Source organism: Rana temporaria, chromosome 3 (genome assembly GCF_905171775.1).
Source record: "Rana temporaria chromosome 3, aRanTem1.1, whole genome shotgun sequence".
Lineage (NCBI taxonomy): Eukaryota > Metazoa > Chordata > Amphibia > Anura > Ranidae > Rana > Rana temporaria.
Window position 1 is genome coordinate 208884322 of NC_053491.1, and position 22442 is coordinate 208906763.

The following is a 22442-nucleotide window of genomic DNA, read 5'->3' on the forward strand; positions in this document are numbered from 1 at the left end:
TTAACCACTACCCTACCACGCATTGTCACATGACGCCTGCAGGAAGACTCTGTGCCTCTGGGTGGGCATCATATGACATCCACGGCGATATAGGGGGCGAGGGCCCACCGTGTCGCTCGGGAGCCGATGCGTGTAAACACATAGATCTACATCCTGTCAGGGAAGAGGAGAACTTATTGTATGTTCCTTGTATATAGGAACACCGATCAGTCACCACCCCAAGTCAGTCCCCTCCCCCACAGTTAGAATCACTCCCTAGGACACACCGTTAACCCCTTGATTGCCCCCCTAGTGTCAACTCCTTACCTGCTAGTGACATTTTAACTGTAATGAGTGCATATTTATAGCACTGATCGCTGTAATAATGTCAGTAGTCCCAAAATAATGTCAAAAGTGTTTAATGTTTCCGCTGCAATGTCACGGTCAAAAAATAAATAAATCACAGATCAGCGCCATTACTAGTAGGCACTATAACTTTTGCGCAAACCAATCAATATACGCTTATTGCAATTTTTTATTTACCAAAAATATGTAGAACATTACATATTGGTCTAAACTGAGGGAAAAAAATGTTTTTTACAAAAAAATTGGGATATTTATTATAGCAAAAAGTAAATAGTGTTTTTTTTAAATTGATGCTCTTTTTTTGTTTATAGCGCAACAAAAAAAAAAAAAAAAAACGCAGAGGTGATCAAATACCACCAAAAAAAAGTTCTATTTGTGGGGAAAAAAATATACAAATTTAATTTGGGTAAAGCGTAGCAATTGTCATTCAAAATGTTACACTGCTGAAAGCTGAAAATTGGCCTGGGTAGGAAGGGGGTGAAAATGTCCTTACTGAAGTGGTTAAACTCACTGTGCATTTTGTGAAAAATCTTTTCAATCCAGTCTCCTCTGATCGTCTCCTTCTTCCACTGTCTCCAAAAAATAACCTAGGGGACAGGCTGCACATGTTCAGTTTGGTGTGTATTGGTTTATGGTGTGTGAGTTTATTTTTTTTCTTGGGAGGATGCATGTGATCAGCACAGGACCAATCAGCACTGTCCAGACAGAGGGTCAGGTGTTCTGCATTCTCATAGGACAACCGTGGGAAAATGAAAACTTCTCCTACAAGCTTTAACCAGACACAGATAGAAATCACAAGACTGATGTAACTGCTGATGAGAAAAGGTATTTAGCAGTTTATATTTACGAAAACAATTGCATTTCCATGGTCTGTGTACTGTGGGAGACCAGATATAATGAATGCAGGCTTCTGGGTTTAGTAACACTTTAACATTAAAATCTGAATTATTACAACAACATAAACATAAAGATGGGTAAGGGAATTGTATACACTGTCTTACCCAATTCACTTATAAGTCTAAGGCATTTGGAACTTCCATGCTTTACATGGAGGAATGTTAAATGTTGGCTTCACAGCCAACATTCAAAGTGAAAATAACCCTGGTAACCCAATGTTAGAGAATGGAAGTGAATCTGAGTAATGGCTGTCAGGCAGGACAATTCGTTCTCAGCACCCCCCTCTCTGTAAAGCTACAGTCCTCCTCCTACAACACACCTGTGGTATCAGTGACAGAAGCAAAGTGTGTAGGAATGAGCCTTTTCAGCACCCAGCCAGCACTGGGACACAACCCAGACCAGCGAGAAGCTGGGATATTGTTAAAATCCTGGAATGGTCCCGTACAACCTGGAAGTCGTAAATCGCACATAACTGAAAAATGCCCTGAGATAAGGGAATAACCAACAAAAGCAAACTTTAAAAATCCAAGCTTACTACATTTATTAAAGTAGGGATGTTCCAGCTTAGGACAGGTTCCCTACAGTCTTATAGCCTTTGCCTTTGATATGCTGTTCTATAATGTTCTTTCTGCTCCCCTCAGGCAATCCTCTTTGCCTACTCATGTCTATTTTCAGTGTGATTCACACAAATTTTATTTTTTTCTTTATATAAATAGCCTGACTAGCTTAAAACAAGATTGAAAACACATTTGACACGAAATACAGAAAACTGTGTAAAATATAACTATGACCCAATTATTTATAATCTTTTCTAGGGGTACCAACAAATCTTTTCAAGCCAGTCTAGAATATCTTTGTAGAATAAGCAATCATTTCTCTCTTTTACACATTTTGTTTTATTCATACCAAAGGCATGAAGGTGTACATGAGACAACTGCTTTCAATATAAAATCACCTTTCAGGAGGAATGAAGCCTTGTTTCAATAAGCTGTACGAGTACCAACAGCCGAAATGGCCGAAAATGGTCCACGAAGCAAGCGGTCACCACAAAAAACATGACACACTTTTTGCAAATGGAGGAAAATGTTATCCTCTATATATGGAAATGGTTCAGTGCTGTAAACGTTGTAAAAATGTGGAATAGACTTTCACAAAACTGCTTCAAAAATGAATAATTTTTAAAGGAAGAAAATATAAATGCCTACTAATAATTACAAGGAATAACATTTCAGAATTCAGTTTGAGAGACTTTTATTGCTATAGGGAACCAGATAGGATTGTTTTTGCAACAGCAAGTTAGATGAAATCTGCCAAAGTAAGGGGCACTCCCCTTAAGCCCCGTACACACGATCGGGCTTTTGCCCAGCCAAACTCACATCGGAATTCCATTGGAGTAAAAGAGAACATGTTCTCTATCGAAAATTCCGATGGAATTCCTCTGAATATCCAATGGAAAAACTCAGATGGGGCATACACACGGTCGGAAATTCCAATCGTGTGTACGGGGCATTAGACAGTTATTCCTGACCTAGTGTCCTCAATGGAAGATGTTCCCTCACCTTTGGTTCTAGTGACAATGATCACTAATACATTTAGAGGGATGACTCTGTTCAGGGATACAGACAGCAATATAAATTCACAGAGTGCAACCCTTCCCCACTATTTTCAACAATAAAAAAAAAGTTTTTTGCCTTTAAATACACATTTTTCTTGTAATATTTACTAATCTAGTTTATGTCTCATTGTGTTCAGTAATCCTTTCTTTTTATCCTTTGTTGTGGTTAATGTTAAGATTTAATGGACAGCTCTCCACATACCGGTAATTCTGTGGTAAACTGGATATATGTTTGAATTAAATGTTTATTTAATCTTAAACGTTTTTTTCTTCTTTTACTATAGTCTGCTGCAGACCACAAACTAAAGCTCTGTGTTATGTGAAAAAGTGGTGTTCTATGAAACGCCTGCAACCATGTCATCTTTTCTGCACAAAATACTTCTGTCAGAAATAATTAAGGGACCTTATTATTAAAAAGTATTTTTAGATGTTCTCTTATTTTTTTTAAATAATGTACACGTTCATAATTTCCATTTATCAGTTCTAGACTTTAGGGTCCTTCACACTATGCAATGCATTACCTTGCATCAAGGTACGCTGGGGGAATGGGCTGGCAGCTTGCCTTAACTTACAAAAATCAAATGCAGATGTGAGTGCAGAGGTTCTCATTTCCTTTTCTTCTTCATCACTCCCTTAGAAGTCTCCCAGGGAGATAAAAGTTTTAAATGTGCAGGGATTACACCGGGAAAGCATCATCCTTTCCTGTGACATCACTTCACCATATTTAATATTGGCTCTCGAGAAGTATTTTCAACCCCCCACACCATGAACCTTCGCATACTAATTCCCAAAAGGTTTTTCCACCTTGACAAGGCATAACCAGTTTAAGATAGGAGTTTATTATGGTGGGAATGGGGATAAACCTCCGGGATACATCTAAGGTGATTGGCCACACTAAATGGTTACCTGTTTCATTTGAAACGATGCCTTGGCCTACTAAATAACGAAGACCTTGGGATAAAGAGTCTTGGATGCATTTGGTCTCTCAGGTCTTGAGAAACCATGCATCGATTAAGACTCATGCATGTGTAGAAGGGTAAAACACTTGGACAGCCAAGGCTCTGTGTCCACTGTTCATGTAGGACAATGTTCTTTAGCCTTTTTGAGATGCAGCCACCCAGGCCCGATTTCCTTAAAGCACATACTCTCTGGGCAGGCTAGGGCTCAGCTCTGGTAAACAGACTGTTTGGACCTGGGCCTTAGCCAACTGTGAGACTTAAATATTCAGGACAAAATAGCAAGGGCCAAAAAAGTTAACTAGCCCAGGAACCTGAAGAACCAAATCTAGCTCTGGCCCATTTGACACTTGGGACTAGGAGTTTAAACAAACAGACTGTGCTCTGACTGAGCCAACTCAAACATTTGATTAATACATTTGTTCATAAGCTGCTTGTAGCACTCTGGACTGATCATCCAAAAGAAGGGACTTCTTGACAAGTGGAAGTGCCTTGTCCTTCAGGGACTAAATTCGTCCTGGGAAATTGGGCTCTGGCTAGTTAAGGTTCTCAACTAGATAAGACTTGTTAAGCCTTTAAGACTAATTCTAGTGGGGCATCAAACACCATGACTGACCTAACTCTTAAGCCCCATACACATGGGCTGAATGTCAGTTGGCATCGGCTGGTTCAATGGAAACCAGCCGACATTTGGCCAGTGTGTACTGCAGCTGGTCAGAAAGAAGGTGTTTGGCTGGCTTCGGTTGAAGCGACATGAACGAAAAAGGTCTACAGTCCAGCTCCCAGTCAGCACTCTCAGAAACTGACCAGAGTTTTCTGACGTCTCCCTGTCAGAACACAATAGAACAGCAGGAGAGATCATTGTACTAACATTAAATTGTTAGTACAGCTGCTCCGACCTGAGCTGTTTTTTTTTATTCAACCCACTGGGTTGAACGAAAAAGAACTAGTAGTGTGAACTAGGCTTTAGGCTCTTTTCACACTAGCAGCAGCGTTTGCCATCCCCTGAAAATGTTTTGCATTAATATGACCTGGAACAAGTATTGAGCCAGTAGCATTACAACCACAGAAAGTATTTTACAACTGTAAAGTTAGTATCACAGCCAGGCATGAACTGATAAGAATGGTTTAAAGTACTTTGTAAAACATTTTAATAGCGATGAGTGAATCATTTTGAAAGTAGGCCAACTGCATTTTTTTTCTAAATCTGCACAGAAGAAAATTGTGCCCAAATGGCATCATACCCATCCATAAATCAGGATTGCCTGGATCCCTAAAGTGTGCAATTATCATGAGATCAGAAATATTTAGGGGAAATCAAACATTGCTGTATCAATGATTCTCCTGATTCGACCATTTTGATGTATGAATCAAACTCTGTGTACTGAAGTGTAAATATTCCCCAAGGTACTGCATGCCTAGAAGTCCACACTGAAGTACAAATTTCTTAAAGGAGTTGTAAAGTCTCATGCCACGTACACACGTTGACTTTTTGGCATAAAAAAAAACGTAATTTTTTAAAATGTCATTTAAAATGATCGCGTGTGGGCTTCACATCGTTTTTCGGCTTCTGAAAAACAACAAAAAAAAAATTCGAACATGCTGCATTTTTTTTATGTCGTTTTTCAAAATTTTGTTTTTCGTGCTGTAAAAAATGATCGTGTGTGGGCAAAAACGACGTTTTAAACCCGCACATGCCCAGAAGCAAGTTATGAGACGGGAGCGTTCGTTCTGGTAAAACTACCATTCATAATGGAGTAAGCACATTCATCACGCTGTAACAGGCAAAAAAGCGCGAATCGTCTTTTACTAACACGGAATCAGCTAAAAGCAGCCCAAAGGCTAATAGAACTTCCCCTTTAGAGTGCCGTCATAAGTGTTGTAAGTCACCGCGCTTTGTTCATAATTTTTTTAAACGATGGTGTGTGGGCAACGTCGTTTTTAATGATGAAGTTGGAAAAACCTTGTTTTTTGGACATGCTGAAAAATTACATTTTTTCCATGCCGAAAAACGACCGTGTGTACGCAGCATCAAGGTTTTTCACACACACACACACACACACTATATATAGAAGCAGTAAAAGCACTTTAAAAACAAGCACGCATTCATCGCTGTATGTTTTAGTTTTCAAATTTTACAACAGAGGCTATGAAATGTCAGTTTTTTTTTTTTCTTAAAGAGCAAATCTTGGCAGCCTCCTTCAAAAGTAAACACACAGCAGGTGTTTCCAAGCTATTATGAACTGACTGAAAAAACATTTCAGAGTCGGTTGTCATCTGAGGATTTTGTGAATGACTTGCTTCACAGTACAAGCAATTCAAGAGGCAAGTCAAAGCGCTTTTACCGCTTGTTAATTATTTTAATGTCCAAAGTCTGGTGCACTTTAAGCTTTGCCTTTTAATGTAGCATGCTGAAATGTGTGTTTTCTAGACTTAAGCTCTGGTTCACATTGATGCGGGCAAGTTCAAGTGCAAATGCAAGTTCAGCTGAACTCAGAGACATCTGGGCGGTTTCCTGCACAAATGTTTATTGAAAGAAATTGCCAAAAGTAGTACAGAAACTACTTTTGGAAAATCGTTGCTGCGCCGCAAAGTCGGCGTTGCACCTATTTGGACGGTTCCATTGCCGTCAATAGCCACCGATTTGGCACACAATTTGACATGTAGAATCACATCAATGTGAACCAGGGCTTAAGTTACTTTAGATATTTTACATGCTGAAATTTCATCTAAAATCAGGGATTTATAAGTCAGACAGGATCTTCAGATGGCTGTTTGATTAACAATAAAACAACATGTATACACATGCCACACACTGACAAAGAAACATATGGCTTTGTGGAAGATGACAGCAATAATTAGACCAACAAAGCACACAGTAACCATCTGGGTGAAAAAAAGAGCCTTGAATCAGGCAAATTACAAAAACAAAGGGTACGTTAACTCTTTCGCTTACGGACAGCAGGACTTATGACAAGCTGGTAACGCACAGCATGACCTGTCATTTCTCATGGACTTTTCAGTTCCTGATTAATACAAATATTGTAAGCAAAGACATGTATCTTTTTAAAAATGGCAATGTAGGTTTTAATATTAAACAAATTGTGAACACTGCTGATCATATTCAATTAGGAAGCATAAATAATGATTTAGTAGTTGCTACTGGGTTTCTAGCAAACAGCATGTAGGCAGCTGTAGTGCAGGGCAGCCTAGCTGGCTGCAAGAGGAAGTAGGTTAGCAAGTGTATATACTCACTTTTCAGCCGATTTCATATGTTTATGTGTACATATGTTTAGAGCTGTTTGGCCCATTTTGGAGAAGCCTGGTGTCCTGATAGGACAAGTAAATTTCGGGCGATTTGGTCAGCCATTTTTGGGTGGATATCTTATGTAGGAAAGCCCAGCCACATTTAGGACAAAACTCGTGTGTGTATATAGACAGGGACAGAGACCCCGCTTGTGAGGGAGAGTTAGGAGAAGGTAGGGAGAGTGTTCCGGCCTGTGAGGGATAGCTCAGGGTTCCTACGGAGTGCTGTATCAGCAATCATGGTCAGGTGAAAGACTCCCCGTTAAGGATAATGAAACCGGTGTCCTCGCTGTGAGGGAGGGACAAGTGTATCAGATGCCTATATCCATCAGCTGAAGGAATACCGTTGTACCGGGTAACGTGTGTGAATATCAGCCTCTACAGATACGCACTTGTGTTTATACTGTGTCAGTCAGTTGAAAGTGCCTATGGTGCTGATGAATACAATTACCACTTACATCAGAAGTGACTGTGCTGTGTATCTGTGCCTTCATGCTTGGAGTGAAACTACTTGCATTACTGCTGTAAATACTCTATCTACTACCGTCTCTCTGGTAATAAACGTTGCCTGGTTTATAAAGTTAGTACGCGCGATTCCCTCTGTGAAGCCGCTACACCGTACACCAGCTTACAGGCAGGTATTGTTTTAACCACCTAGTCCTCAAGCCTTTTTTGATCTTTCCATGAAGTCTTGACCTGGCACCTTTACTGTACAAGTTATGTTTTGTAGTCTACCCCAACATATCATATCCTCATATTTCCTGTAATCCTTTACAACACAACTTTTACAGACTTGGTCCGGCACCAGATATTTACTTTATATGTACACCTGAATACTGTCTTCGGAGGAGCTCCGATGTAGTGTTTTTTAATGAAAACCTTCATATTTGTATTTTTTGATGGGGGGGTCTGGATCTGGACAGTGGAGAACTTATCAAGACTTACCCCCTCCGAAACTTTTTTTAGTTTTGGATGGAGTGAAGAGGGATGAGAACACCTGTCAGTTTCTACTGCTGTGCCCCATTTAGGAAATGCACCCTCTATTTGACCCGTTTACCATTATCATTGAAAGTGAAAGTATAAGAAAATCTAAAATGTTGGGGTGCCCCCGGAAAAGTAATAGCGGGGTACTCTTCCAATATTAACACTAGTTCTAGTCACCTTAATTTGCAGGAATTTCCTCACTTCTTATTTAGCTATGGGACAGGAAGTGAAGGAAAATCTCCACAATGGGACACAGGATGTAAAAAAAAAAAAATCTGACAAAAAAAAAAAAAGTAGTTTTGACTATAGTTCTAATTTACTGTCAAAATGGATTTATAGCAGAAGTGAGCCAACTCGTTTCAGGGGCCAAAATATCAGGACATCAAAACAAGTACAAAAACTAAGAACACAAATATAAATGTCAAAAAGGCCATAAATAAACGGCAATAAAAAAATAACAAATCATACAAATAAAAAAAAATAATGAATATGATTTAATGTAATAGCCAATTACAGTAAATAGCAGATTAAAAAATAATATCTTACATAAAAATGTATATTGTACTGGAAATGGATATTACAGACGTATATACCCATTGACTTTTATATTAAAAGGAGTTGTAAAGGTTCGTGTTTTTTCACCTTGCATCCTATGCATTAAGGTGAAAAAACACCTGACAATCACCCAGCCCCCCCGTTTTACTTACCTGAGCCTGTTTGTCTCCTCGGCGCGTCCCCACCGTCCTCCTCTCCACTGAGTCCTGGCTTTGATTGGATAGATTGATAGCAGCGCAGCCATTGGATCCCGCTGCTGTCAATCAAATCCAATGACGCAGGCTCCGGGGAGTGGGGCCAAGTCATACACTCGGAGTCTATGGACACCGAATGAATGACTCAGGAGTGCACCCGCAGGGTAACCCTCTCAGGAGAGCGCTTCTCCAAGGGGGTTATCTAATGTGGGGAGGAGCCACGAGAGCCGCCAAGGGACCCCAGAAGAGGATGTTTGGGGCCACTCTGTGCAAAACGAACTGCACAGTGGAGGCAAGTATAACATGTTTGTTATTTAAAAAAAAACAACAAAGGAACATTTAGCATCACGTTAATTTTTTTAGAGTCGTTTTAGATTTTAGCTGTGGATTTATGACCTTTGTATTTGTACTTGTATTGTAGCCTAGATGAAGGGGGGATGTGATTGGCCCCCTAAACGAGTTGGCTCCGTTCTGCTATGAATCAATTTTATCGTTAAATTACCTTGGACTCTTTGTCTAGAACTCTCATGTATGTGTGTGAATTCTCAATTCTAGATCCTTTTCCTTTGTCCTGAGTAAGGTCTCCATTTTGTGCTCAGTAACAAAATCAGTGACCCTTAGAAAACGGAAAATTGTATACTCACCTTTCCGTAATTTTCCTTTCCTGACGCATCTTCATGGCAGCACACACTGGGTTGTGACTCCGCCCCCACAACCTGACAGGATTGGTTAGCTATAAATTTGAAGGGGAGACGCCCCGCACCATTCTCTGTATATATCATCATAAAACAATAGGGCGGGCATCTGTGTGCTGCCATGAAGATGCGTCAGGAAAGGAAAATTACGGAAAGGTGAGTATACAATTTTCCGTTTTCCTGACGCATTCATGGCAGCACACACTGGGAAATAACTCGCCAGTCGGGAGGGTGCAAGAAAACAGTAATATTTATTCTCTATAGCGCTGAGGAATTGGCTCTAAGAACAGATCTGCCAAAGTCGACGGTAGCCAGGAGAGCAGAATCCACTCTGTAGTGAGAAATTAAGATGTGTTGGGAAGACCAAGTTGCTGCTCTACCTATGGTTTCCGGTGAAATCCCGCAAAATGCTGCCCAAGAAGTGGCCACTGCTCCTGTCGAATGAGCCCTAATGCTCTTTAGGAGTCGTAAGTTGCTGGATGGAATAGGTCTCCGCGATAGCACTAACAACCAAGAGGTAATGGTACGGGAGGTAGCTGGCTGACCTCGTCTGCTCCCGTGTGGGATAATTAAGACAGAATCCGTCTTCCTGAGATGTAGCTGTGAAGTAACTGGAGATGGTAGACTTGACATCCTAGTCATGGGACTCGCCCCTCTCATTAGTAAAAGATGGAAGGACGATGTCCTGGTTATAATGAAAGGAGGAAGTTACCCTTGGATAAAAATGGTCTGAGGGCTTCAGAACCACTCTGTCAGGGGAGAACACTAAATAGGGGTTCCGTAGCCATAAGTGCTTGTATCTCCGACGTCCTCTTAGCTGAGGTGATCGCAATACGGGAAGCCATCTTCAGAGCTAGGTTCCACGGTGAGACTAAGTTGAATGGAGAAAAGGGTGGATTGGACAGGGCCTCGAGTACTACACAGAGATCCCCTTTTGGAAAGGCTGGCCTCCTAGGTGGTCTGATCTTACGCAGGCCCTGAGGAACAGAGTGACCGAATGATGAAGAGCCCATCTAGTACCCGTCATGCTGAAAGGGCGGATACTTGCACCTTCAGGGTACCCGGGCCCGGGCCCTTGTTAAGCCCTGACTGAAGAAATTCAAGAATTTGAGATGGGATTCCAATCTCTTTGCTGCGACGACACGAACCTCTCCCAGATCCTAGTATAGGTGACATCAGTGGAGCTCCTTAGAGCTTGTAATAAGGTTGATATTACCTCCTGAGAGTATCCTAGTTCCCCTAACCTAGCCCTCTCAACTTCCAAGCTGGCAAATGCAGCTTCTCTGGGCTGGATGGAAGAATTGCCTCTGATGTATGAGATCCCAGGTTACTGGAAGATGTATTGGAGGCCGCGTACCTAGTTGTAGCAGGGTCGTAAACCATGGCCTCCTCGGTCGTAACGGTATTAGTACAATAACCGTGGCTGAGGACCTCCGAAGTCGGGACAGGAATCTTGTAATCCGAGAAGTTGGAAGAAAAATGTACCCCAGCTCGAAGCTCCATGGAAGAGCTAGGCAGTTTGTCCCTTCGGCTGATGGAAAGTGAGCTCTGGACAGGAACCTCTGACACTTGGAGTTCTTTGGCGTGGCCGCTAGGTCGACTTCTGGTATTCCACAAGTTTTCGTAAGAATGGAGAATACCTGTTGGTTCAGGGACCATTCGTTGTTTGAAAGTGTCTCTCGGCTTAGGTAGTTGGCCAACGAATTCTGTGTTGCCGGGACATACACTGCCCATAGATCTAACAGGTGCACTTGTGCCCTTTCCAATATGGGCAAGCTTCCTCTTGAAGCGTGCGACTCCTGATGCCCCCCTGTATCTGGATACATGACACCGCTACTTGTTGTCCATCCTGATCAGGACACTCTTCCCCTCTAGAAGAGGCGCAATGGCCAGGAGAGCCTGAAAGGCTGCTCTGAGCTCTAAAATATTTGACACTATGCCCTGAGCCCGAAAGTGCCACTGTCCTTGGGCTACTTGGTCTAGATAGTGTGGACCCCATCCCCCCTGGCTGGCGTTCGATGTTACTACTTCTGGACTTGGGGGAACTATTGGAATGGACTCCCTGAGGTTGGACGGGTGTGTCCACCACCATACTAATTGCTTTACCCAGTTCGGGATGTGAATGGTTTGGAGTATTGACGTTCCATTCCACTGCCTGAGAAAGGAGTTCTGTAAGACTTGCATGTGTCACAGGGGCCACTGTATCAAAGGTATGGATGCTGACATGGACCCCCGGGTACTGAGGCAGGCTCTGACAGTAGACGTCTGGATGATAGCAGATTCTGTACCTTCTGGAGTAAGGGCTTCAGCCTCTCTTGAGGGAGTTGCACCCGGTACAACCTGGTATATTATTCTGCCCCTAGGAACACCCTGACTTGCTGAATGCTCTGGGTGCTGAGGCGATGCCGAATGGGGGGCACCAAAATTGGAAATGAGATTAATAGATTGAGAACCGAAGGGACCTCTGGAAGGCGGGATGATCGGGACGTGAAGGTAAACGTCCGAAAAATCTAGGAGATAGCATCCAGTCTCCCACGTCCACTGTCAACAAAATGGACTGAAGGCTTTTCCAATCTGAGGGCCTCTATTTTGATCGTCTGTTGAACCTCTTTAGGTCCAGGACTGGACGTAGATCCCCTGTTTTTTTTTTTTTGTACCAGAAATAAAGGGGAATAAAACCCCCTCCCTTTCTGGTGTGGAGGTACTTGGTAGGCTGGAATGTGTTCCCTGGCAATGTGCCCATGAATTTCCAATTGTGACCGGTCTTGATAGAGGATAGTGTCCATGAATCTGTTATACGAGTTGCCCATATCCGAGCGAATCTCTTGAGTCTGGTGCCCACCTGAGCTGGGTGGGCAGACGGACCCTCAAAAAGGACTTCTGCTGTTCCCCGGCTGTGATAGCCTTGGCTTACTGTAAATACATGGAGGGTCGAGTATTCCAGTCCCTCCTAAATTTCCTGCCGGGACGGTAGGATCTAGCATCCCTGTACTTGACAGGAAGATCGCGTCTGTAAGCGGGGCCCTTCTGGGGCTCTGGTCTCCTATCGGAGGGAATCAGCCCGGATTTTCCCCCGGTAACCTTGGAGATGACCAAGTCCATCTTTGTGCCAAATACACTTGAGCCGCCATATGGAGTTTTGCACCAGTAGATTTTGATGCTGTCTCCGCTATCCAGGGTCTCAGCCATAAGGCTCTTCCCAGTCATGAAGTCGCCCCCTCAGGAGCCGTAAGCCAACTTAATTTCCCTGCAGGGAGGAGAATATCTTCCCCTGGTCGGCTCCTTCTAGAATGGAATTCTCAATGTTAGCCGCCCATGCAGCGATAGTTTTAGCTACTGCCGCCGTGGTGATAGCCGGCCTACTAGCGTCTCCTGTCGTGGAGCAGGCTTTCTTCAGTTCTATATTGATTTTACGATCAAGAACGTCCCGGATGGTAACTGCATCTTCAATCGGTAGAGAAACGTCTCTAGCGAGTCGCATTAAAGATGAATCGACCGTAGTTGCATTGATCAAAGAATTGATCCTAGACTCCCACAAGGGGTACAATCTGCAAACTTGTTGCTCATACTGGGCCGCTTATGCGATCTCCCCCACTCATCCTTTATGAGGTTTTCCAGCTCTTTGATGAAGGGAAATGATTCAGGGCCCCCTTTTCAGCACCAGGAAATATTTCTGAACCTTCAGAGGTTCTGCCATAACCCCTTCCCAGCCGATCGCTTCCTCGACTGAATGGGCAAATGGTTCAACTAAAGAAGAGACAGTCCGACGCCTGCTCACACTCCACATTCTTAGAGAGGGTTTTTGCAGCCTGGCGTAACGGCCGGGTGCTGGGCGATGTGCTTGGGGAAGGATCGCCCACAATTGATCCCTGTGCGATTCTCCTAGGAGCTTAGTATATACTCTGGCCTCTGAATCCTTGGTTACTTCAATGAAGCACGAGCGGCAGGCCAATTCCCCTGGCAAGGCTGGCGCCCCGCATATTTGGCAAACATTTGCTGTGGTGCGGGTAAGATAGCTCCATCTGGGATGAAGGTAATTGTCTGCGGTGGGACCGACTATGACAGGAGTGGCTGTGACGCGAGCGGCTATGCCTTGATTGAAGAAAGCAAGAGGGTAACCTTGAGTGACTTCTTGCGCCTTCTGCCGGAAGCATGGCTAGAATCTCCCTCTGTGCCGCAAACTTGCGTCTTTTGACCCGATAGGGCTACCAAAACTGTAGCGTCAGTGGCCAAGCTCTCTTTTTTGTCTCTTCTCTACTTACCACCTTCTGGACGGCCTCTATACCTGGTCAGCTGATGGTGGTCTGCGAGGGCAGTGGCCCCCATGAGGATAGCAGGGAGACAGCCCGGAAAGGTGGGAAAAAAGAGAGAAGGGAAAACATTACAATATGTCCCCCCCCCCCAACATTTATATTTATTAAATATAATGATTTATATACATATATCTATCCTTATTTTATTTTTTATTTTTTGGATTATATTAATTGTTTAATTATGGATATACTTTCTCCTATAATATGTTATAAATTAATATATAAATGTATTATATCTTCTATCCTATTTGTTCCTATTTTTTTTTTTTTTTGTGTAATCAATTGGCCCAGGCTGAACTGGGACGAGCCTGCACACACCTGGTGCAATCTTCACTCTGAGTAGAGCAGAGCAGCAGGACTGCAGCCAGAACTACAGAGCGATAGGAGTGTTTCCTTTTTTTTTTTTTTTTTAAACGGCGCCGCCATTTGGAAGAGGGCAGAGGAGACCGCGGCATCATCACTGAGCTGCGTGCATGCGCAGAGCGCTGAGGGGTACGCGGCGGTGACCCCGAGAGTATGGGGTGTCAGAGGAACCACAGGGCTCAGCAGAGCTGAGAAAAAAACAACAGGCAGGCAAAGGTACAAAACGGACTAACCTTAGGTGGCAAATGTAATGATACAAATACCTTTGTGGAAGCACACACTGCACTGGAAGGAAAGACAGAGCGAAAGTGGGGACCACTGCGAGATTTGAAGCTTCTTTAAAGCTTGCTACAGATGCCAGTATAATTCCAGAGCCCCTGAGACCACCAGAACGGGGGTTCCCACCATAAAGCTCATTTAGAGACTGTACAGGAGGGACTTCCAAACAGGAGAGGCTGAACCTGCTGGGGCGATCTGCGGTAAGAGGCATGCTTCTTGCTTGTTCGTCCAATCTGTCAGGTGAGGATAAAAAAGAGAATGGTGCGGGGCGTCTCCCCTTCAAATTTATAGCTAACCAATCCTGTCAGGTTGTGGGGGCGGAGTCACAACCCAGTGTGTGCTGCCATGAATGCGTCAGGAAAATCTGAATCCAGCACCACATTTGTTCTTGTGTGTGATCAATAGAAACTTGACAGTGTTTTTTTTTCCCCTACTCTAAAAATAAAGTGTTGCTGTCTATGGGCCCGCTGGAAAAACATGGTTAGTGGAAACAAACCAGTTATCGAAAATTTTTGCTGTGGACTACTGATGTTTGCATTTGCAGAGAAAGATCATTTTAGACCATCTCCGCTCACAATTGGTCAAGTTTTTGAGGCTGACACCAATATCTTTCAAACTTGTTTGCAGATGACCAAATCAGTTAAAGAGGCAGCAGAAATTGAGTGCATTAGAATTGCTGGTTTGCCCGTTCAGGAACTTTTATTTGTTCTGTGTTCCCAAATATGGAAGAATAGTTTAACATGGTTTTAACAATCAAGGAAAATAAATAAAATGTACTAGTCTCTCTCACATAAATGAACGTGCTAGCCTGCCTCACCTTTGCCACATGGAACAAATGTTGCGTGTAAGATAAAGTCGTCTTAAAATGTATGTCAGGAACATTAAATCCACGTTTTGCCCTCTGAGCTACATGAAGAACAATGACAATTAAAATTAATCAATAGAGAAAACAAACAGGCTAAATGTTTAGCCAGATGTTAGCATTGAATTTTGGCTTTGGGCATGGTGTAGAAATGATTGGGAAAGATCCAAGATAAGGGCCGGCAGGAAAGGGGGATTACTAAGGACACAGCCAGGATAGAAGGGAATCGAGGCCAGAAGAGAATTAAGAAGATAATTAACCCATTCTGAAAAAGAAGGATTTGCAAGAAAATTCTAAAGCCTTCTAAAAAACAAAAGGCGATTGCAGTTGTCGCTGGTAGTGATGGAAGGAGGGGGAGAGGTGCTAAGTGTTTTTTTCTAAGCCCATAAGAATTGAAGAATCGATTGAAGGACACAGCAGCATGCCACTTGGAGCCTGAAACACTGATTACAGGGGGCAATAGATTATAAAATGATGGATAGCAGTGGTACTCACAATCTCCGACTTGATTTGTAATTTTGTGCTGTGGGAAGACTAAGCCTGCAGTTTAACAAATGATTGAAAAGCCCATATGGTAGCATTACAGTGCACAGTACATCACTGAAAGACACAAAATGAATCTGTCACAAAGAAAAAGTACATGTGTGAGAAGACTCAGATGAAAGCTGACATCCTCTGTAACCAGCTTCAGTCCAGCGATATCACTTGTGGTGAATAGAATCCACAGCACTGCATCAGTACTAAAATGTGGCAAGGGCAACTGTTGTTTGGGTGTCTCACAAAGATTTTTTGATTAATGGTAAACTCCCTTTAACTCCCATACTCATTCTACAAGTTCCTCCAGGGAAATAGCAGCCATCTTCTCTGCTCTTTTGTTTTAAGTGTTCACCAACACATTTTGGTGTTGGTGAATTGAGATGTGATTAAGAGCTCAGCAGTAAGATGCCTGCATGCCTTAGCTCACACAATGTGAGATTTGTCTCCTGCTAGATTGCACAAGAGAGACCAGTATGGTAGGTCACATAGGTGAACCCAGATCAAAACAGGTTACAGGGTAATGCCCTAAAACAGTATAATTAAGCTATGCACGTGAAAACCCCAATGTCTACACAAATCTCCAGTAATTTGTGCCGATTTAAAGCGGAGTTCCACCCAAATTTTTTTTTTTTTAAAGCCAGCAGCTACAAATACTGCAGCTGCCGATTTGAAAACAAATGGACACTTACCTGTCCAGCGTGCCCGCAATGTTGGCAGCTGAGGCCAAGCAATCGATTGTCTCTCGGCTGTCCCCGCCACCATCCTCGGTCGGTAAGGGAATCAGGAGGTGAAGCGTTGTGGCTTCACTGCCTGGTTCCCTAATGCGCATGCACCCTTACTGGTCCCCGCTCTCTCCTGGGACCAGTGTGTTTCCCAGGAGACAACGGGACGGGGGAGTGGTGTCACTCCCATGGGAGTCTATGCCCAGAAGTGGGTGCAAATACCTGTTAGACAGGTATCTGCACCCCCCTCCCCCCGAAAGGTGCCAAATGTGACGCCATAGGGGGCAGGGTTCCGAAAAGCGGAAGTTTGATTTTTGGGTGGAACTCTGTTTTAAGCAGTTTTTACCTTTAGGCTGGGTTCACACTGTAGCACGCTTCAGATCACAGCAGGGGTCCAGATCATCTCCATTCACTGATTCTTTTTGGATTTCAGCTCAAATTTTTTGCTGAATTCGGACCCGACACGGACCAAACGACACACAGGAGCCACTGCGGAGATGCGTAAACCGGTTCCATAGAGACCCGGTCACAATCTCCTGCTATGCAAATTGGATGTGGGGAAACCCACAACCAATTCGCAATAGTGTGAACCCAGGCTTAAATGTAATTCACTGACAGCCCCTCTGTTTTATCAAGGCATAACATACCCTGTAAGCATTTTTATTTTTTTAAACAAAGCCAGTAAATACTCCTTCAGCTATATTCAGGCCGGTCACGTGACTCTCCTATTCTTATCCAGTGCTACAGCGGGAGGGACCGAGATCTTCCTCTGACATCAGCCAGGGAGGTCATGTGGCCGCTCAGACCCTCCTGCTGTAGCCCTGAATAGGAATAGGGGGGGAGGCCGGGAGTCATGTAACCGGCCTGACTACATCTGAAAAAAAGTATTTATATGCTTGGTTTTAAAAAAAACACTTACAATGTGTTATGCCTGGATAAAATAGAGAGGCTGTCAGTTACACTTTGTAAACTTATTTTCTACTAGGAGCAGCAGGGGGGAGCGGAAACACAGACACATGGAGCTGACAAGCAGGGGGAGAGGGGGACAGAGGAGAGCTGTGGATGACAGCACGTAAACGGACCACGATAATCGGGGCTCAGCAGCCATGATTACCATGGTCAGCACACAGAGGGGGACACAGGAACTGGCAGGACCAGCCAGGTTTTTTTTACAGCTTACAGAGGGACAGATTAGACAGCACAACCACTGTGCTGTTTAACCTGCTATATGTGGTATACAGATCATCCATAAAGGTATACAGTATAGTGGCAGTATTTGAATGTAAAAATAAGATTTAGAACTGCTGGTCCCTGCTAAACTGGCTGAAATTCTATCCATCTATGGCAGGCTTTAGACTTTAAGGGTTCACTTTTAACTGCACTATGACCAATATGTATTAATTTGCAGAGCTTTCTGTTCATGAAGAAAATAACTTAAATGGCATTACACAAAACACTGTACAAACACACTGCCAACTACATTGCTTCCTAAATATTTAAAAATGGTTACAAAAATTAAAAGAAATAAAACTCAGGCAATACATGTTACATTACATGGTCAATTGCCCAACTTGGCTGACATTGTAAAAGTGAATAGAAGCGGACAGACTGCTAGCACTACGTCTTCTGGGAAGGATCTTTAGTACACTGTGCTAATGTCAAAAAGTGTGCAGTCTGTTTTTTGTTACAAGCTTTTTCTCTAAATATCCATCTACATTGACATCTACCATTAAAGCAACTTCAGTCCGAACCCTCATCTGGTCTCTTTCCCCTGGTTGTGAATAATACAGTGACTTGCATGGGGTTTACAAATATTGTTATTTATGTTGTTTTTGCTCTTCTAGGAATAAATTCAGCAAACATTTTTTTTTCAACTCTTGTTGTCTCCATGCGGCTCTGTTCACAGCTATGCAGGTGCCATGGTATGCACATGTTTTTGCATGTTTGGGTGCATTGCCTTTAGGGCAATCTATTTATTTTAACCACTTCCATACCGGGCACTTACGCCCCTTCCTGCCCAAGCCAATTTTCAGCTTTCAGCACTGTCGCACTTTGAATGACAATTGCGCAGTCGTGCTACACTGTACCCAAACAATTTTTTTATCATTTTGTTCCCACAAATAGAGCTTTCTTTTGGTGGTATTTGATCACCTCTGCGGTTTTTATTTTTTGCGCTATAAACAAAAGAAGAGTGACAATTTAAAAAAAAAACACTATTTTTTACTTTTTTATTTAATAAATATCACAATTTTTAAAAAAAAAAACGTTTTTTTTCCTCAGTTTAGGCCGATATGTATTCTTCTACATATTTTTGGTAAAAAAAATCGCAATGATCATATATTGATTGGTTTGCGCAAAAGTTATAGCGTTTACAAAATAGCTGATAGATTTATGGCATTTTTATTTTATTAATTTTTTTACTAGTATTGGCGGCGATTTGCGATTTTTTTACTGTCACCGTGACATTGCGGCGAACACATCGGACACTTTTGACACGTTTTTGGCGCCATTCCCATTTATACAGCGATTAATGCGATAAATATGCACTAATTACTGTATAAATGTGACTGGCATTCAAGGGGTTAACACTAGGGGGTGAGGGAAGGGTTAATATGTATACCTAAATTGTGTTCTAACTGTGGGGGAAGGGGGGTGACTGGGGGAGGTGACCGATCTATGTCCCTATGTACAAGGGACACAGATCGGTCTCCTCTCTCCCCTGACAGGACGTGGAGCTCTGTGTTTACACACAGAGCTCCACGTCTTGTCCCTGTAGCCGCCGATTCCGAGTGCCTGGCGGACATCGCGACCGCCAGGCACGCGCATCGGCATCTCGGGGACGCGCCGGGGGCGCGCGCGCCGCCGCCGGCGCGCTCACGCGCCCCCCCAGTGGCCGCAAGAATACAGGACGTCAATTGACGTCCTGTTGAATATTCAGAGTCACCGTGGAGCCGTCACTTGACGATGGCCCGGTACTCTAGTGGTTAATGAGCTGCCCTGTGTGTTACAAAATCGCAAGAAAGAAGTGTAGGCAGATTGCATTAAAATCTGTGGCAAGAACTTACCATGTATTATGTGGCGATTTAGCACAAATGCATCCAATGGCACAAATAGTTAGTAGGAATGAATGGTACCACAACACATAAGTTCCCCTATCACAGAGATGTGTGCTTACAACTGCTTTTCTCAACCAGGGTTCCTTGAAACTCTAAGGCCTCATTCACACTACGGGCCGTTCGGGGCAGTCTGTCACAGATCTGAACGGCCCTCAATGCATCGCTATGGAGCGTCGGATGTCAGCGGAGGCATGTCCGCTGATATCGGACCCGATCCGCTAAAAACAGATTAGCACAAAATTAACAGACTTTATTTCTACTGATCACCAACTTAAAAGGAACATTCTTTCTTCTGTCCTTCTGACCACCAATGTAACAATGCCTTTCTCCAATGACCACCATGACATTGTAGTAATTATTAGCAGGGGTTCCCTGAGACCTGAAATTCATTTTAGGATCCTTAATGCTAAAAACTTTAAGACTGGCCTAGAAGCTGGTGCAAGTATGTCTACAGCATAACAATTTTCCAGATCCTCTCACACATTACAAAAAAAATACTTATGGCTATAGATTTTATTGCTACCCCCGATATACTACGATTTTGATAGACCTAGGTTAGCTTTTCCAATTTTGATAAATTGAGTAAAAGTTAACAAAAAAGCCAAAGAAAAATCCATATCTGTACAATTGCAGGATAGTGACTAAATGTACTGAAACATGACAGGCAGGCAACTAGCATTTCCAAATGAGAGGTCTGCAGGGTCCACTTTCAACTTTCTTTCTGTCTTAGAGTGAAAATGCTCACTTACTGTACCACGGATGGTCCACAACAAAATGTTGATGGTCCCCAGGAGTTTAGCCACAAATCAATACTGTGGCAGTATACTGCCCAATGTTTCCAGTGTTGTTCTCAATGCATGCCAACAGTCAATACAGTTAGCGTGCATTGATACCCGATACCTCCTCTGTAGTTCTGGCTCCTGTAAAGAGAGGGAGGTGCTGGGAGTAGTGCAGAGAGCCAGAGGTGAAGGAGGTGGCGACTCCCAATGGCAGCACTGATTACAAACTGTGGGTGGGAGTACAAGGCTCTAGCTTATGGCTGGATAAGGGGGTGAGATCCAGTTATGAGTCTGCGTGGACAGAAAGGTTAGCAACCACTAGGTTAGGACTACAGAACACCTCCTGTTCTCTCCCTTGTAACATAGGGAATGTGTTTTGTAGTTCACAAATGCAAAGCAGGCAGGGCTGACAAACACTACCTGAGTGGGGTTGGGGATTAAAAAATTATAAGGCCTGTCTCAGGCTAGTGCATGAGATATGTAAATAACCTGTCATTCACAGCAAGGGGGAAGAACGGACAAAAGTTTTCTCCTGTTTGTCCGTTTATCTCACTGAAAAAATAATAAGAGGATTGCTCAGAGCTGGATTAACTCTTTGTGGCAAGACTGGGCACAGATGATAGGAAATCTTATACTCTACATTGTGACAGCAAAAAAAAAAAAAAAAAAAAATCGGGTTTACATCCACTTTAAATCACAATCACAAGCACCCAAGCCATATCATCTGCTGAAAGTGAATTGCTGGGAGAAAAAAAAAAGAAACTGTCACATTAGCTTTAAAATATACTAACCTTAAAGATTGCAGGGATAATCTCATTTAATTTTAATTTGTGGAACACAAAAATGTCATAAATGGCAGACACTGCCAATACAGTAACTCCTTGCTCCTTCCAGAGCATGCTGCAGGTTGCACATAATCCAGCACCGAATATCCAGTACCAGCTGCTGATAGAATAGCCCCTTGTTGAACAATGCTTTGTGTAGCATAATAATGAAAGTAGAAAGAAGAGCCCAGCTCCCACATCAGCCCGGCCTACAATCCCGGCAACGGCTTCTGTATGGATTGGGTGAGAAGCAAATAGAAGTCCGGCAAAGAGTGTCCAGCATCCACTGCCAAAGAGGACTTTACAAAAGTTTGTGAACAGGCCTGTGACAATTGAATGTAAAAGGATATTCACAAGATGGTAGCTCCAGGGCTCCAGCCCTCCAAAGGTATAATTAAGGCGAAAAGAAAGAGTGCATAGTGGACGATAAGACTTATGGCTGCCACTGTGTGTGAGCAAGGTTCCCCAGAAATCATTGAAGAAAATATGGATCCATGGAGTTTCTGGAAGAAGATCCTGATTTGTCTTGATAGCCCGACTACAAAAAAAGCAAATTGAAGAGGATTAGAATTGTATTAAAAAAAAAAAAAAAAAAAGCAAGCATTCAAACAAAACAACATTAGAATAGGAAAGTATTGGAAACTTGAACAGTTATAGATGAAAACTTATAAAAAGTATTGCATTTTTTACAAAAGGTAGGGTAAAGTTAATTTCAATTGTAATTGATGGTCAGTCTTTTTTTAAACGCAAGTCAATAGCAGAATAGATTTAAAAAAATAGATAAAACATGATGCTGTATTAGACTTTCAAAAAGCTTTAAGGGTTAGTTCACTTTTGCCAAAAAAAATAACCCAAGCTGTAGATTAAAACAAGCTGTCCAGCTTTGACTAAAGTTTAATAATGCCCTTGCTATAGGTGTAGGCCACTACCCATTAGGGGTGCAACGGATCGTCATTGATCCGTGATCCGCACGGATCAATGACTTCGGATCGGCACACAGGTGATCCGTGGCGTGCCGCGGGACTGCAGAGCAAAGCGGTAAAAAAACACATTGAAATTGTCTCCGCTGTTTGCACACAGCCCCGCCTGCTTCTAACCAC

At 42.9% G+C, this 22442-nt stretch overlaps 1 protein-coding gene across 1 annotated transcript in view; it reads right to left on the minus strand.

Moving 5' to 3' along the window:
- TMTC2 (transmembrane O-mannosyltransferase targeting cadherins 2) overlaps window positions 1-22442 on the minus strand; it is a 357678-nt gene that overhangs the window by 221171 nt on the left and 114065 nt on the right. Inside the window, exon 2 of the mRNA XM_040344182.1 lies at window positions 21310-21880. Coding sequence (XP_040200116.1) covers window positions 21310-21880 — 571 coding nt within the window. The remainder of the gene's footprint in view (window positions 1-21309; window positions 21881-22442) is intronic.